The 17,322-nt window shown below is 42.9% G+C and overlaps 1 protein-coding gene across 1 annotated transcript in view; it reads left to right on the top strand.

Moving 5' to 3' along the window:
* ZAR1 (zygote arrest 1) overlaps positions 1–17,322 on the top strand; it is an 85,796-nt gene that overhangs the window by 50,894 nt on the left and 17,580 nt on the right. The window contains exons 2-3 of the mRNA XM_069201588.1: positions 8,815–8,907; positions 8,983–9,057. Coding sequence (XP_069057689.1) covers positions 8,815–8,907; positions 8,983–9,057 — 168 coding nt within the window. The remainder of the gene's footprint in view (positions 1–8,814; positions 8,908–8,982; positions 9,058–17,322) is intronic.

Here is a 17,322-nt window from a genome sequence, read left to right as displayed (position 1 = left end):
CCTTCAGATGCCATTCAGTTCTGCAAGCAGCATGAAATCAGTGCTGCCTCGCCTGGATATGTGCCCGCCACTGGGTCCCTAGCTGCCTCCACATCAGGATCTCTGCATGACCCACCACCCTGAACAATCCTTCCTCTGCATTTATTACTTAACCAGTTTTTTTTTTTTTTTTTTTTGGCCTTTCTGATACCCGGTTACTCCGGCATAAATAGACTTCACACAATGGACATAGCTAACTTTCGAACTGCTCAATTCGACAGATTCCATCTTTATACGTTCCCACTGTACAGGTGGGCATTACTCCTCTGAGCTGTAGACTACCCTGTTTGTTTCTCCGCTTTATTGGGATTCACCAGTTGTTGCCAGTTCTTAATTTGTGAAAATTAAGTGCCAGGGTCCAAGGTATTACTCATTTTGTTTCACTGCACCTGGCATAATGCAAATCATTTTAAATTTCAAGTTTAACTTCAGTTTCATCATTTTTATAGCCTATGTTAAATAGCTGAGTGCTTGACTTGCTGAAAGATGCACACAGCGCCGCCATTTAGCTGCTTACCATAAATATGTGCCAGTGTTTACAAATGAGTGCCGGTGCTGAGCACCAGAAAACACCAGCACAATCTAAGCACTGGTTGTTGCTGTTTCTGGTGTCGGTTGGTGGAAGGGGTTCTATTGTATAATGTTGGGCCATGGATGCCACACTACTACTTTGTTGCGTGACATTCCATAGACACATCACTCTGCATAGGCAGGATATTCACTTTTGGCAATATGATATGAAACATCAGCGACCTCAACCCAAGGAAAGAAAGGGAAGTAGGTTCTTTCCTATCTCAATAGGCATGGTATTAAATTGGCATTGTTGCAGGAGCCTTTTTTTTTTCCTTTCGTTTGTCAGGGGAATGTCTTTGATCCAGAGGGTCAGTACCGACTGGTGACAGGGATGCTGACAGGTAAAACCATATAACTAGTAAATGTGTATGCACCTAATGTTGATTTCCTCCAGAGTTCTATTATCAACTTTCTGCTCTGATTGGTTAGTCCCAGGTCTTCTTGGGCAGTGACTTCAACATTACATGCCATCCTCGCCTTGACTCAACTGGCTCTGCAACAATCGCTAAGCCACACTTGCTGCAGGCGGTCATTGATCCCCTTGACACCTTTCAACTCACTGATGTGTGGTGCTCACAACCAAAAGGATTATACCTTTTTACTCTGCCCTGTACATTGCTTGGACTTGTATAGATCATTATCTCTCCCATAGAGCGCTACTATGGCTTACTGATATTGCACATAATCTCCGCACTCTTGGTTCACACCCCCCGTAGCGGCAACCTAACTCATCCAATGTCAGAGTTCCTTAATTGGGTATTGGCGCTTTCCCAAAAATGCATTACGCGACTAGGTATCCATACGGCTATCCAAGATGCCATAAAAGAATATCTCACAACCAATACTGGGTCTGTTCAGAAACACTTTGTACTCTGGATGGCCTTCAAGGCCTATATCAGAGGAATATGCTAAACATGCCAGGGTTCTCTGCAGTATCAGAAAATGACCTAGCCAAAATGTAGAGGAAATAATGTGATATTGATATGATAGATATGTCCGCCACACATCCCACATCTATACAACAGATCCACACATGCATGAAATTCGAGACCTGGCTGTGCGAGAGGTGACCTATTTACTCAAATATGCTTAAAGTATGCAGGTATGGCGAGGGTGAAAGTCCCAGTTGCACATTGGCTCAGCTCCTTTGGCTGCCATATCATGCTTCCTGCAGGCTGCTGGCACGATCACTACTGACAAAGCCACCATTGTAGACTCGTTTGCAACCTATTACACACAACTATATATACACCTCATGCGTAGGTGAGTGACTCAGCCCTGGCTGAATATTTAGCTGAGAGATCCATAGTTTGGCTTGAGACTGGCCTGTAGCAGTTCCTGGCTGTCCTCATTACCTGTGAGGAAATATCACACGCCATTGATGCCCTGAGTGGCTCCAAGGCCCCGGGGCTGGATGATTTCAAGGAAAACTTCTACAAGGCATAGAAGTCCATTTTGATCCTGAAACTTTTGGAGATCGTCGTGAAATGGGCACACTGCCCCCCACGCTGCAAGAATCTGTCATTACCTTACTACTCAAGCTTGGCAAGTCTCCCCACCTTTGCACTTCCTACAGACTAATAAAACTTCTAAACCATGACACAAAACATTGGTCAAAGTAATAGCCACACGCCTTTCCATTTTAGTGGATCGTATAATTTCTTCCATGTAATCTGGATTTGTCCCACACAGTTGCACCTCAATCTTCGCACTGCATTTGTGGTAATAAATCAGATCTCGCCCACCACTCTTGCGGCGGTTGCCTTAGTAGATGCCGAAAAAGCATTTGACTCATTCGAATGGCTGTTCGTTCACACCATATTAACTAAACTGTGAATTTCCAAAGGCTTTAGAGACCACCTTATGCTACACTATAAATATACTTTGGCGCACCTTAAAATAAATGGCATGCTCTCAAACGTTTCCCCTAATAAAAGGTACCCAACAGGGCTGCCTGCTCTCCCCTCTCCTATTTATCCTTGTCGGGCACCTTCAAGAATGTCACCTGGACAGGTGCCTCCAATGTAAACATTCCCTGTCATTTGCCTCTCTACCAATTAATCCCCCCCCCCCCACCCAGTCCTGGAGGTGATATGCTTTGGGAACTTTTCTAATTTCAGTCAACAAACAAATCGGAGCTATTTCCACTGATGGAGGCCATTGTACTCCGTGTGTCTTCGACTATCCACTGCAAAGGTGCATGGATTCCCCCAATTACCTGAGCATTTTTTTCTTCTTTTTTTAAACCCGGAATACGCTGTTACTATGGCCGTGCTATAGACAAGCCAGAACGCTGGATTAAATTGCCATTGGCAATGGCCGGGCACATTGCCATCATCAAAATGGTGGTTCTTCCATAATTTGTGTGTGTGTGTATGTATATAGATATATAGAGAAGATTATTATTTTATGTTTTTTGTACTACACTGCTAGGACTGCTAATATGGCTTATATGGGCTGGCCGCTGACCTTGTATGTGACACTCTGATACTCCCCTATTACTGAGGTGGTTTCAGGGTTCCTGATATACAGTTATAGTACTTAGTGACTCAGTCACACTTTGCATATTATTGGGATCACCCAGATCCTAGGATACCATATCTCAAACCTGAACTTCTGTGTTATTTGGGCTGGGGTGCCCTATACTCTCCACAGGCCCCTCACAAATAACCCATGGCTTCCACTCACCCGGGAATGTATAGTACAACCCTCACCTACATTAGCTGTGTGCTGTGGGTGATATGTAAATAGTACTCTGAAAATAATTTCCACTTTGGAATGGGAAGGCCTAACACGGATAATGTTGTATTCCACGGCTTGCAGAGCACGATACCTACCTACCTACCATGAAGAACCTAAAGATTTCCTTTCCCACGCATTAATTATTTCCACCCAGATAGCTGCTGATTAATGTTCGGACTCTGCCACACTCCTTTACAATTGCAGCGCAGTGAAGTCCAGAGTTGCTTGGGAACGTGATTTGGAGCTCTTTATCCTGGATAAATCCTGATATTTCTTCTATACGCAAACTAGGCATATCTCAAATAATCATCCCCACAAATTACTACATTATAAATATTTACTCTGTGCGTACATAACCACTAGCGCCTTAACCCCACTAAATCACATCACTGCCTTAAATGTAAAATGGATTTTGCCACTTGGTGCACGGGTCAAATTCTGTTGGGGGTGAAGAGATCTTTTCCACCCTGTCTCATGCTAGAACAGACACACTACCCAGACCCTATGATGACCATGCGGGGATATGTTAAGCCCCTACCCTACACTGCTCTACTGCTATTGCACTGCTTCTGACTAAATGATAGGTCGGTCTCTATTGGGACAACAGCGTAGTCCCCACTAACAGCTTGGCTGCAGGATATGTTGTACTGTGATACCACCAGTGAAATTTATGCATCCCTACAGCCATTTACCTCAAGATCTAAGGACAGATGGCAGAGTATTGGAGTTTATCTCCTACCATTAGACTCTGCTGTGGAGCATGACGATGTTGGCTGATACTTCCTTCCCACAGTTTGTGCTTTGTATTCTATGTAGGCTGCCTAACACCAAGGATGTTTTTCTCTGATGTGATGTTTTTCTTCGTTGCACTCTTCCCCATCAGACTGCCTTTTTCTGCCATTTCCTCCTCCCCTTTTGCTTTTGACTCACCCCCCCCCCCCCCCACCCTTCTATTGTTTTCGCAGTGTGTAGCTTCTTTGTTTTGTTTTACTCCGTTTCAAAAAACAGTATAAAGTTTGAGGGGGAAGGGGAAGTCCCAGCCTGGTTTGTGTAGGCTGAAAGTCTGTTATGACACAAGGCTGGCTGCCAGCTGTGACATGGAAGTCTTTCAAGTATGTGACGACTCGAGCAGCTGAAAAGAATCAAAAGGCAGAGGAAGAAAACACAATTGGATTTAGCAGATACATTGTTGGTAGGATTTTCAGTTCCCGCTGCCAGTCTCCTCACCCCCCCCCCGCCAATGGTTAGAGGGAGATCGGGAAACTGGCAGGTCTGGGTGAATCAGAAGGTCATGATTGAGCAAGAATGGTACTGAGTATTTCCTTTGGGAAGGAGGTGGTAATAAGTTGAGCAGTATCAGCACTTTGCACTAATAAATTCAGAGAGCCGATGCACAGCATCTGGGACCATGTGAGTGCCAAAGGATGGAGGGGCCTTTGAGCAAATAAAGAATCTTAGTAAGACAAAATTCAAACTCAACCATGAAGGTTTATTCAAAATATAAAGCTCATTACAGAAGACAAAAGGTAGTTGGTATGATTCAAATTGGCACCAGTAGTGCATAACACTGAGGATAAGATAGGTATCCTGCTTTTTTTCTTTTTTGGCCTGCTAACTCATGCAGTATCTGCAGTGCTGTCATGGAGCTGCAGACCTCCACAGGAGAAATTATCTGATCCACGACTCTCATAGCAGCCAAGTTTGCAGAGTATTATGATCTCTATGCCCACCAGCAGCCCCCCTTCAGAGACTGAACACTATAATTATGGGCCTCCCTATGTAGGCACTTCCATCCGCAGATGGAGTGGAGCTTGATCATTTCCTCTTAGGAAGAGGTTCAGCAGGCCCCAATGGATTTCCCCCTGTTGCTGTTCGAGCGATACTCCCCTTTACTTGTCCCGCACCTTTGGGCATTGTATGAAGATGCCTGGGAAAAGCAAATGTTTGAAGAAAAAAGATCAGTGGAGCACACAAAATAAGCACTTACACAATAAGATATTATGGATATCTAGCTTTTACTCACCTTGGAAGATATGGATCTTAATTTTGACATACAAAATCTGTTGGAGGATTTAAAAAATGTTCAGGATTTAACCTTACAGTGGTTTTAAACCCAAGTCCATGTTTATTCCCAAACTACTGAGTAACAATGTTATAGATACGCTTGGGAGATTAGTAAATGACATTTAACAAATTGCAAAAGCAGATCAAGAGGTCATTTTCAAAAGTCATACAATGTAACTAATAGACAGAGACTGGCCTTGAAAGAACTTGGCAATAATCATAACATAGTGATCAAGGAAGCCAACAGGGGGGGTGGGGGCAACATTGTCATTTTGAATATAATGGATTATATTAAGGAAATTGATAGACAACTATTAGACAGTGTTGCATATCTAAGATCACAAGTTAACCCATTGTATATTCTGATAAGAGCACCAACACCATTGTAGTTAATTCATAATATGATTTTGAAAACCATGGAAATTCCTAATATTGTATTTAAGACCCAACTGGTCTTTGAATTGTTTATATAGTTGATTATTTTGTGTGCTCCACCAATCCTTTTTTCTTCTGATTTATGCTACTGGCTTACTGTATAGAATTCTGGTAATACACATTATGGCAACAATGTGTTTTAGAGTATGAGCACCTTCAGTCATTTGTACATGTAGAAGACTATGGGAATGTGCATATATTATCTTTTTTGAAAAGCAAATGTTTCCCTGGGACCTTAGAGGGGTGACTGTAACGGTGATACTCAAGCCAAAAAACTCCCTGGTAGAATGTACTTCCTATAGCCCCATCTCCTTAATTAATGTGGTATCCACAATCCTCAACAAGGTACTGGCCTCTCGCCTAGCATGGGCGATACATTACCTGGCCCATACAGACCAGAATGGCTTCATGCCCAACGGGAGCACCAGACACTGTTTCCGCCATTTTCATCCGGCTCTGGCCCGGTCTGATGAATTGGAAGAAGGGTTAGTTCTTTTTCTGGTAGACAGAAGCAGGTCTTTGACACAATGCACTGGCCCGGTCTTCTGGCCGTTCTTGTAAGATGCACTTTGGACCCCGGTTTCTCTTCTGGATTAGCACTCTTTATACTGATTTTTAGGCCAGGTCCACGTCAGCTGGAGTCTGTCTGCTGCCTTTCCCAAGTAGTGTTTCCCATTGGTACTACTGCTATTTGCCCTGGAGCCCTTAACAGAACTGATCTGTGTGGAGTCTTTCTCTATGCCGAAGATATGCTCTTTTACATCCAGCTCCCTCACCGCTCGATTCCCCACCTAATGGAAATTCTATAGCAAGACGGGGGTCAAAGGCTTTTTAAAGAAAAAAAAGTAACCCATCCACTCTTCCTATACAGTCTTCAACATTTCCCATATGTGCTGGCAAGCTCATTCTTCCCAAAGTTAAAGGTGCAGATGCTATGAAAAATGCCATTAAACCGCCTAAAAGACAGGGCTGGGAGAGGACAAAATCCAGTTATAGTTTTGGGCATCCCACATGACACCGATAAATGACTGGTTTTATGCCAATAAGGGAGATCCCATGCTGAGGCTGGAACTCTATAGTTTGACCACATGGTATCCTCATCCTGCTCCCCCCCACTCCCTCCCCCAGATCGCATGCCTTCCTATACTTTGACGTGCTGCATTAAGGCACATTAAATGGCAGACCAAAACAAGGTCAGCAACACGACTGTCCGGGCACAAATCTTTCTGAGACAGCGAAGCGCCTTCGCTTTTGTGAGCTTGGACTTAATAGGCATCCGTTCCCTGGGCGACGTATGGGTGAGTAGTCCCATTCTGTCCTTTCAGGAATTAACTACAGACTTTCAGCTCAATTCATCACAATTCTATAAATACCTACAATTAAAGTACGTCTGTGACACCTACCTAACTATGCTTGAAGCGATCCTGGAATTCAACCCCACTGAATGTCATCTGATAATAGAGACCCTAGGCAAAAGCGGTGTCTCCAGATTGTATAAAGCACTGATCAACAATGTCCCAATCCCCTGGGGACCTTTGGGGCTCGTTGGTAGGCAGATCTGGGGATACTCTGGGACAATGAGTGGGTTGAGACAATGTCTCAAGGTACTGGCTATAGCTAAGCACTTTTACTGCATCCAATCTAAATTCTGCAACACGCCAGATGGCCTGTTGCAAATGGTCTGAGCCTCTAGTCTGCCTGCCCCCACTGTGGGGCCACTGTGGTGCCACATGGGGCTATTCCTTTCATGTAGTCTGGGAATGCCCAATCATCAACAAGTACCGGGTCATCCATAAGCAAAGCCACCGACGGTCTGGTACTGGACCCCAAAGTTGGGTGTCATGGATGACTTGGAGGTGCCGCAGACCACTCAAATACTCATTGCTATAGAATACATGTTGGCGAAGAGGGACATCGCCTGCCACTGGTGAGATACTCGAGCCCCTACACTGGCAGAAAGGGTAATGGGATGAATTCAAGTGAAGCAATGGAGAAATTAGTATACAAACCCCATGGAACACAAACTTCAAGATTTGGGAGCCATGGATTCACTTGCCTGGCATAATGGTGTAACCCTGAAATTTGCAGCTAGTTTGCACTGGGAAGTGATGGGGAAATGCGTTTTGACATGTATATTGAAAATGGTTGTGCTGAAATTCGATTGAGCTATTCCAGGACTACTCACACACTAGGTTCCTTTTCTTTTTATTGCGGTGTTCTCTGGCAATTGTGTTCTAAAAATGCTTTGTCAGTAGACCAGGTGCCTTGCAGGGGTGGATGATAATAATGGACCTTTGTAGATGGTATTTGCAGGGGAAGAAACCTGAGAGAAGATGAAGGAATCACTGGGTATCCTGCAAGTGTCAGACTGAGTGGTGGTTGGGGGTGGGATTAGAGGGGAGTAGGATATCCATGACCTTTTAGGGATGTGGCATTGGGAGGGGTGTTTCAAATGACATTGGTGCTAGATGGAAACGTTCAGTTGGAAGGGATAGACTGATGGTGTGAACAGATCCTAGCTTTAAGAGAAATCTCTGGTAGTCAGTATTGTAAGTTATTAAGTATAGACTGGAGGATTTATTGGGCTACGACTGGCCAAACAAGTGGATATACATCTATCCTTTAAACTGACGTTTCTGTGGGATTGTGTGGTCAAACCTAACCAAGTTAGGGACATTAATACTGTTGTGTAAAGATGAGCAGTGAGTAAGCTTAATTTACTTTAGACATGTTTAATTAAACTTGCAAATTTCTTCATTAAGCCTACGATGTTTGAGATGATGGAAAAAGAGCAACGCTTACCTTACAACTGATGTTCACTTACAGGTAAATCTGTAGTGGTACAGTACAGTTTGAGTAAATGCAGCCTTATTTGATGGGGGCATGTGCTTAGTGTGAACTGTTGGGGCAGTTGGTTTTCATTTGTTTCTTAAGCTGATGCTGTTCTGGTCATTGTTTCAGTTTCTGGAGCAGAAATATGGCTTTTACCACTGCAAAGAGTGCAATATCCGCTGGGAGAGTGCGTACGTGTGGTGTGTGCAGGGAACAAACAAGGTAAGTACTCTACCATGTGTCACTCTGATTATCAAAAACAAATGCAGTAATAATCCCCATTGTTCTCGTTCACAGGTTTATTTCCGGCAGTTTTGTAGAGCTTGTCAAAAATCTTTCAATCCCTACCGTGTAGAAGATATCATATGTCAAGTAAGTGTTTAGTAGATGTTTGTGTGTGTGGGGGTGTTTTTTTTTTTTTTGTTTTTTTTTTTTGTTTTTTTTTCTCAGCATGGTATAGAAAGTAAGATGCCTTGATCAGCAAAGGACAGTTGCAAAATGCATTGCCTAAAGGACAAATGCCCCTTCATTGCCATCATTGTTTTAAGAGCCTCAGTGGTGCCTGCTGCTGTGACCAGTTTTGTGATGCTGTCGCCCACCTTTTTTTCCCCACTTTTAGAAAAAGTTAATTAGTTTGCGTCTCTACAGACTTTTTTCAGTTTGTAATGGTCTGGATTTGGAAGTTTAGTTCGAAACTGGTTGTGACCTTCTTGTGTTCTGTCTCTTTGCCACATCCAAAGGGGGGAAAAAAAAACAGCTTGCACTCCAGGAAGTGTGTTCCGTGAAAGTTTAATTAAAGCGTCTGATGCATTTCGACCCCCAGGTTTTCGTCAGCTGCGTTAACTAAACTTTCACGGAACACACTTCCTGGAGTGCAAGCTGCTTTTTCCTTTGGGTGTGGCGAAGAATCTTTCTGGATGTTAAGCGGGTCCTGTGCCTTCTGCTGTGCACCATCCCACAGTGTGTGTGTGTGTGTGTGTGTGTGTGTGTGTGTGTAGATATATAGAGATAATCTAGATTTTGCCTTTACACATTCATTTTTAACTTGCTCATTAGATTTGTATAGAAGGACATAGTCCAGTATTGATGCGTGAATTACTGGAAAGCTCTATCTGGCATCCATGCTCCGGATATCAAAGGTTTTGTTTAACCAGCAGGAGCAGCTCCTCCGCTATGGTGGGGCGTCACAAACGCACATGCTCACTGGGCTCTCTCTAACCCAGCAACGCAGGCAGTGCATTGCTGGGTTGGAGACGGCAGGCAGAGACTTTCGCTGGGCGCTCCATTCAATCATAATGCTGCCTTCAATAGCAGCGTTTGGATTTAATGCAGAGCAGGCTGGGAGCCTGTGTCTGCAGGAGAGGAGCCGATCTGCCTTTTTGTTGTTGTATATATTTATACACTTGTAGTAACCAGACTGCTGGATTTTGTGCAGGAGCACTACTGAGTGTGAGGGTGGAATCTGATCCCACACCATGTGACCGCTGTCGTTCTAAACCTTTTGGCTTGCAATCAGCACCTCACCAGTAAAAGTGATTTGTGGCAGCCTATTGCATGACATTCTAAGACTCTGCAGGGAAATCGTGGTGAAACGGATCATAGCCCTTTCTCTCAGATATACAAGTCTCGAACATGCAAAGGCAAACAAGCAGGATTTTGGTTCAACAGGTTTTATTGAAGCAACTGTGTACTATATAAAAGGCATGCATTGCGATTATGAGGATAATGAAACACAACACTATTACAGCAGTGGCCAGGGAAGTGAAACACAGGAAGAGTCCAACCTTACTGTGACAGCAGTGTACATAATATCCCTACCTACATACCTAAGTTGCTACATGAGAGCAAATAGCAGTGGTACCCCTAATCCGCCCGTCTATTCCAGGGAAGGAAGCCCTTATCCTCATACCTGTATTCAGACATAAAGAAGAGGTCTGTTAGTCTGCTGGGAGTCCTCCCACGTAGACAAAGAGGAAGCGTGAGGTTTCAACAGAAACTGCAACAGTGTTCAGCATGAAATGACAGGCTGACTGAAATGTCCCACTCTAAGATGGTAAAGGTGGCATGTTTTATAATGAAACATCTTGTTGTTCTGAGAACTGCACTGATGTGACTACACATTTTTCTGTGTAGGGTATTGTACTTTCTGGACCGGCAATACCTGTTAAACTATTGTGTGCAGCCTTGGAGTGAGAACAGGATGAAATGTTGTGCACAGATGAATAACAAATTCTGCATGGAAGGGTAACTGATTAAAACAATCAAACATCGCCACTAAAATGAAGCATTGCAAAAATAAGAGGAATAAAATGACAAATGACAAGTGACTAGGTGAAGAGGGCACAGGCCTCTGACCCATGCTGAAATAAATGTGCCTACATAAACGCTAAAATAACCTCAACACCCTCCCCATTGCCAGTTCGAGAGTGCCAAGGTCTATAAAAAATATAATCTATTGCTAAAAATCACTGCCTACAACAATTCTTATTAAAATCAAGATAAAAATGTGCATAAAAGGAGATAAAAATGTCCATGTTGACAAGCAGGACAAACCAAAATCAAGCCTAAATTTACCTTTTAAATTTGAAGTTGAAATAAAATATTCCATCAAATTAAGGGCAAATGTCAGACCATCAACAATCATGATCCTTTAAAAAAAATCACCAGTGTCAATTGTTATTGATTTCAGGAAAGATTACACTTCCACAGGTGACAAATTAATCAGTTCGTTGACATTGAAAGCGAGGGAGCACTCCTGTTCCATTGCCTCAGTCATAACTCCGGCTGAGCCAACAGCATCCTGTGAAGTGCCAGGTGTAGCTCCGGGAGCCACTTAATCCAGAGAGGGCGGCTTATAGGGAGATTATCGTAGCAACCTCAATCTCAAAATGCATGTCTGGTAATGAAACCTCATCAAGAACATCAACAGACCTGCGTGCAAAGAAGGTACGAGCTGCTGCATAGCAACACACACTTCAGTGCATGTCTGAATGGGCACCACAAACATCTAAAGACAGGCTGCATGCAGTTCTGAACCGGTCTGAATGACAAAGACTAGTTGGACTCAACTTCTTCCTGGCGTGGTGCTCCAAAATACTGCATCATGCGTTCACGCCACCAGTCCTTGTTGAGATAGGGCAGCCATTGTGAAGAAAAAAAATAGCAACAGCAAGATATCACCAACAAATGCTGAAGTTTTTTTTTTAATTATTTTTTTCTAGGGAATCCCCCAGAATACTCCAATATTCAGTGTATGACTGAAGGTATTATGCCTAATGGACTGGAAGCTGCTGACAAAACCAGAACCTGCTGTCTTAAATGTACAATTCCAACTGTTAAACACACTTTTGCTACAAGTCACAGTTTGGGCGACCAAAACTACTTAGGCAATTCCGACTCGCATTCTACTAGAGCTTTCTCCGTTCAGAGGCACATAACTCCCATTCGAGAGCACCTGGAATGCTGGATGAATAAAAGGTACAGGAATACCCTTCGGATAACAAGCTAAATTAGCAGCTGAAGCATTACATTATCCATGCAAGGAGAACTGGTTACAAATCATTGAATGGCTACATAAGTCTTGCATTTCTTTCTGCTTAGAAAGATCAACATTTGTGCGTAAAGGGTAGCTCCCACACGTCACGAATGCATCTATCTCCTAGTTTTTCAAATCTGCCTACAGGAATGTACTTCAAGCACGAGATGAACTGAAGTGTTGAAATGGGCAGAAAAATAACCCAGTGAATTAACCAAACTGCAGATGGTATTTCAGCCACAGTGAAAGGCAACTTTTCTAACTATTTAATGTTTAACATAATAGAAGTTGCTTCTTAGCCATTATCTATTGCTTTTGTGTCCAGTTAAATGCAGAAAACAGGTCCCCGGAAATAGTGTGGAAGATTTCAATCATGGTTGACATAGTTTGCACACGCTGTATGTGGTATGTGGGTATGATACTGGTGTGTTGCGAGATAACGAGGGTCAGATCTACTTGCTCTAAAACCTCCTGTGAATTTACAAACTGTGAATGACAACCATTTGTGTCCACTGGCCACACTAACCACCCGTTTGGACCTGAAAGTGTTGAATTGAATGTTCCATTTGGGACTCACCCTTTGAGCTGTTCTTCAGTGACATTAAAATCTTTTGCCATTTATCAAATTTAGATGGTGGCGTTGTACTGGGCGCATTCAATTCCTTAATCTTTACTAAGCCTAAACAACCTGTTTGTTGCACAGTTTCATTTAAAAGTATAATTTGCGACGGAATAAGACCTGCTCCAAGCAATGCTTCCCATCACTCTATTAGCCAATTTCTAATTCCCCACACACACACTAAGTCAATTGACTTAAAAAAATATTCATAGCCTACAGTAGCCAACTGGGAAACAAAAGAATCAGAATAAATGAATTTGGTGTTGGTTCACAGGACATTCTTCAATTTCATAGGAGGCAGTTGTAAATAATACTCTGTATATTTTACTGGGCAGGATGTTAAAAATGCAAACTTTTCTATATGTTTTAGATCTCCCCACTGGCAGTGTTCCCATTGTAATTGTAAACCGTTCTCAGCGTGCTGGTTTTATTTATAAAATGATGAGCAAAATTGTGGTAACAGAACATTTCCTCATAATTTGCTGTTTTAGTAAACATCTTCACTTTCAAACAAAGTATAGTATTCAAGCTCAAAAAACATAGCATCAACTGTTTTCATATCCCAATCAGAAACCACCTCAGGTGTTATGCCATCCTTGAAACTTTAAATATATATGGAATTTATATCAGTTGTCGGTCCAAATATATCAAAAGGAGCTGTATCCCAAACAATCCTATTAGGAATCAGAATAGCTGAAATGTTCACTAGGGAGAAATCTCTTCTGAACTTATGTGAGGGTAGGTAATGTTTCAAAACCTCATTCACCAGTTCCGCAGCAGTGTGTTCAGAAAGATAGTGCCCATGTATCAGCAGAAAGAAAACCAAGAACCCTATCCAAAGAAGGAGGGCAAGCACAATTAACAGGACCCATAGATAACTCCATAGATGAATCGGATAGTTACAAGCCAAGTAAATAGCTTACATGCTCTTGATACAGATGCAGTTGAAGAATCTGAAAAATTATTGATGTCTGCAAAATATCCAGAAGCATTTCATGAAAAAGCTGGAGCTGGTGTCTGAGAAGAATTGGCAGATGTATCCTCTGGTGGTTCGTAGTAAGATTCCATCCGTTTGTGTGGAGTTAGAGAAAAATAACTCATAACTTGGGACATCTTGTTGATTTAGAGAGGTAATAATGAAAGTTCATTTCCCTACCTCCCTAAGCTCGAAAGTCTCAGCACTATTGGTTAAATTTTGAAGAAGCATATCCCGACTGGCAGTGAGGGGTAAGGAACTGCCCCGGAGTCCTCGTGGCCTACTGTGTAGGGCTGGCCACATGGTGTAACTTGACATTGTCAATTGATACAAAGTGGTTTTCTTTGGAACCAGGCAGTGGTGGTAGAATGGCCATTCTGGTTCCCAGGCATGGAACCAATTCCCCCTTTGTTTTTTTCCCTCCCCCAAGCAGTCTTTTTACGCACTATATCCCAACTTTTGGAATCCAACTAGTGGATGTTGATGAATCCCTCAATCCCAGGGTGGTGGCACATGCAGGTAAGTTCATCACAGAACTGTTATAATTCCTGCAAAACAGTGACCCATTAATTTGTCAAAAGGTGTCTGCCGCTACTGTGCCAGGGCAATCAAGATCTGGGACATGGATGGGTATTTCAATAGACCATCATATGAAATCCACCCTCCCAAGAACCTTCCTGGCAGATTTAGTGCTCTCAGGACTCCATATAGGTAGTTAAGCCAACTACGACCTGTACCTAGTACCCTTGCTGTAAAGGATTGCTTTAAGTCATGTTTTTTTCCATTCCAGCACTGCATTTCCTTCAGGGTAATAGGGAGACCAGAAATGGAGTTGGACACCCATACTCCCTATGGTGTCTCTGAATGCCCTTGAGGCAAAAGCAGGGCCCTGGTCCATATCGTGGCGCAGCACAATTATTTTTCTCCCTATTTGAAGATTTGCAAAACTTTAACAGTTTGTGTCTGTTGATCATTGTGGCCATATAAGAATTCCGGAGGGCGAAACAGCGACTAAGATGTATTTGTATGTACCATCAGGTGCTAGGTGACTATAGTGGTCCAGGTACACACACACTGTAGGGGGTTTGTTGGAAATTAGGAGGAGTGTCTGTGGTGGGTGTTTCCTAGTGGACTCTTATTTGTTGGCAGATGTCACAACAGATAACCTACTGTCTGATCTGTTTGTATAGACCTGGCCACCAATAGCGTTTTGGCAATAATTTAAATTGTAGCTGCCACACCTGCATTGGCAGAAGCAACGCCTTCATGGGCTGCTTTTATTAGATCTAATCTTTGGTCTTGTTTAGGGATTACATGATCACCCACCCCTGGTATGATTGTAAATGCAACATTTTGAGTGTTTAGATGGTAGGAATATTTGGCGGGATATGGTTTTGGCAAGAGCTTGCTGAAGCTTTCACAGCAGCCAGTGTTTCATCATCCAACCTCCTCCTAGAATGAGTAATCGCAGCAACAGAAGCTGTGGCTACTGCTGACTTGGCTGCTTGATCAGCCAAAGTGTTTTCTGCAACGTGTATTCCTACACATTGATGGCCCATCTCCTTTAGCTTGGTTACCTTCCCCCACAGAAGTCTGTTTAGTCTTCCTTTTGAATCTCTGAAGCCATTCTGGTGCCACTAACACAGGTACTCATTTAAGGACTGGACACAATAATACGAATCACACACAATGAATGTTAGATGTTCAGGGTCCATATGTTCCAGTAATAGAGCCTTAAGCTCTGCCAATTGTGCAGTGCAGTCCATGAGGGTATACATGTTTTGTGGCTGGAACTCACCATCTCTCATGAATCCACTCACAGCCACGCAAGCGGCAGACTATTGTCTGGTGCCTACTGCTGGTTGCGCTAAACCATCAGTATAGATAATCATTTGATATTGATCAAGAGACAAACTGTTTGTAGGTGTTGGGTATTCAAGTTCATAGTGATGGAACTCTTGGGCCTGACGTTTTGGATCAAAAACAAAATCCACATCCGTGGCAGTCAGAGGTGGCCCAATGGCTCCAACGTGGATGCAATACTTTTGCGTTTGGAGCACTAGCTTTTGTCCCAGCCTCCAAGACTGCTTTTGGGGTCACAGCAATGCGTTTTACTCTGGGCCAGATGTCTTATGACAGCCATCTGAACAGCAGTCAGAATTTTCTCAGTGGGAGCAAAGCGTTGTTCGGCTGTTGAATACAAATGTGATTTGTATGCTGTGGGGACAATATCTCTTTAATTGATTGTTACATAGATGAACCCAATGGCACCAGCATTTACTCTGATGACCAAGTTTGTGTTCTACATGTATGTAGATGTTTTGCCTCAAGCATGTCTGCTGTAATGCTCTGAGAAAATGTGTTCAACCATGCAATATTTACTTCACCAGTCTGGACGTAGCAAGTGATAGTGGCTTTATGCATTCTGCATAATCTGGGATGTATGTTCTGCCAAAATTGAAAGAGGCCAACAATGATTGTATTTTTTTAATTTTTTTTATATACCATTGGGTGGTTGCAATTGTGTTCCCTTTTCTAAGAAGAGGGACGCCAGGCTCCTTTCATCGGATAACTGGTATACCAAGAACGGGACACAGAGGGGCAATTTTTATTTACTTGAAATTAAATTTGTAGCCTATTTCTGCAAAACCCACCACATTGTAGCCCACCTTTAGGTATGTGACCAGGACGTCATCTGTTCGGTCAATGTTATCTACATAGGATAATGCCTCTGGTCAATGTTGTGTAGTATAGATGTTACACGTGCTGAGAACCGTCCAGGACTGTTCATACTCCCTTGTGGGAGTCTGCAAAATTTTATTTGCGAGCCTAGCTCACTGAAGGCAGTCAGATCCCTGTTTTCAGCTGCTATATTTTGTCAAACTGTTAGAAATATCCACAGTAGTTAATTTGAGGGCTGTGTGCATGTTGTGTAGCAGATGTGCATGTGGGACTGTTTAAATGTCTATAATCTAAGACATTTATGTATGAATGGTCCGGCTTAGCTACGGGGAACAAAGGGTGTTCATTGGTGATTGGTGGTTCATTTTCTCATGAAAATGCTGTCTGTAGGAAGCTGGCTTGGTTTGTGGCGAATACCTAAGGTATTATCACCTTATACCAGGTCCAGGTATCCCCTTATTAGTGAAATGTAGTCCGTGTTTAGAAGCCAGGCTCTCTAGAGGTAGCTGTAAATGAGCAGCCAAGGCTTATCTAGGAGACGTGCAAAGCTCCTGCAATACCAGTGTAGTCACACAGCATTTATACACATGAAAGAACCATAGTGTTACAAAAATAAAGGTACTTTAGTGACACAAATACTAAATTACTAATTAGGCAATTCTCCAATAGGAGGTAAGGAAACATATTACTGTCTGTACATTAGCAATCAAATAGGCATAAAAAGCAATGGAAAACAGTTAAAAGCAATAGGCAGTGCTGAAGGCCTGGGGAGGGGGACTAAACCATATACTAAAGTGGAATATGAAAGTCTGGTCCCCAACCAAG

This window comes from Pleurodeles waltl, chromosome 1_2 (assembly GCF_031143425.1).
Source record: "Pleurodeles waltl isolate 20211129_DDA chromosome 1_2, aPleWal1.hap1.20221129, whole genome shotgun sequence".
In the NCBI taxonomy this organism is placed as follows: domain Eukaryota; kingdom Metazoa; phylum Chordata; class Amphibia; order Caudata; family Salamandridae; genus Pleurodeles; species Pleurodeles waltl.
The sequence above is the reverse complement of the archived record's forward strand: the minus strand, read 5'-3'. Positions and strand labels throughout refer to the sequence as shown.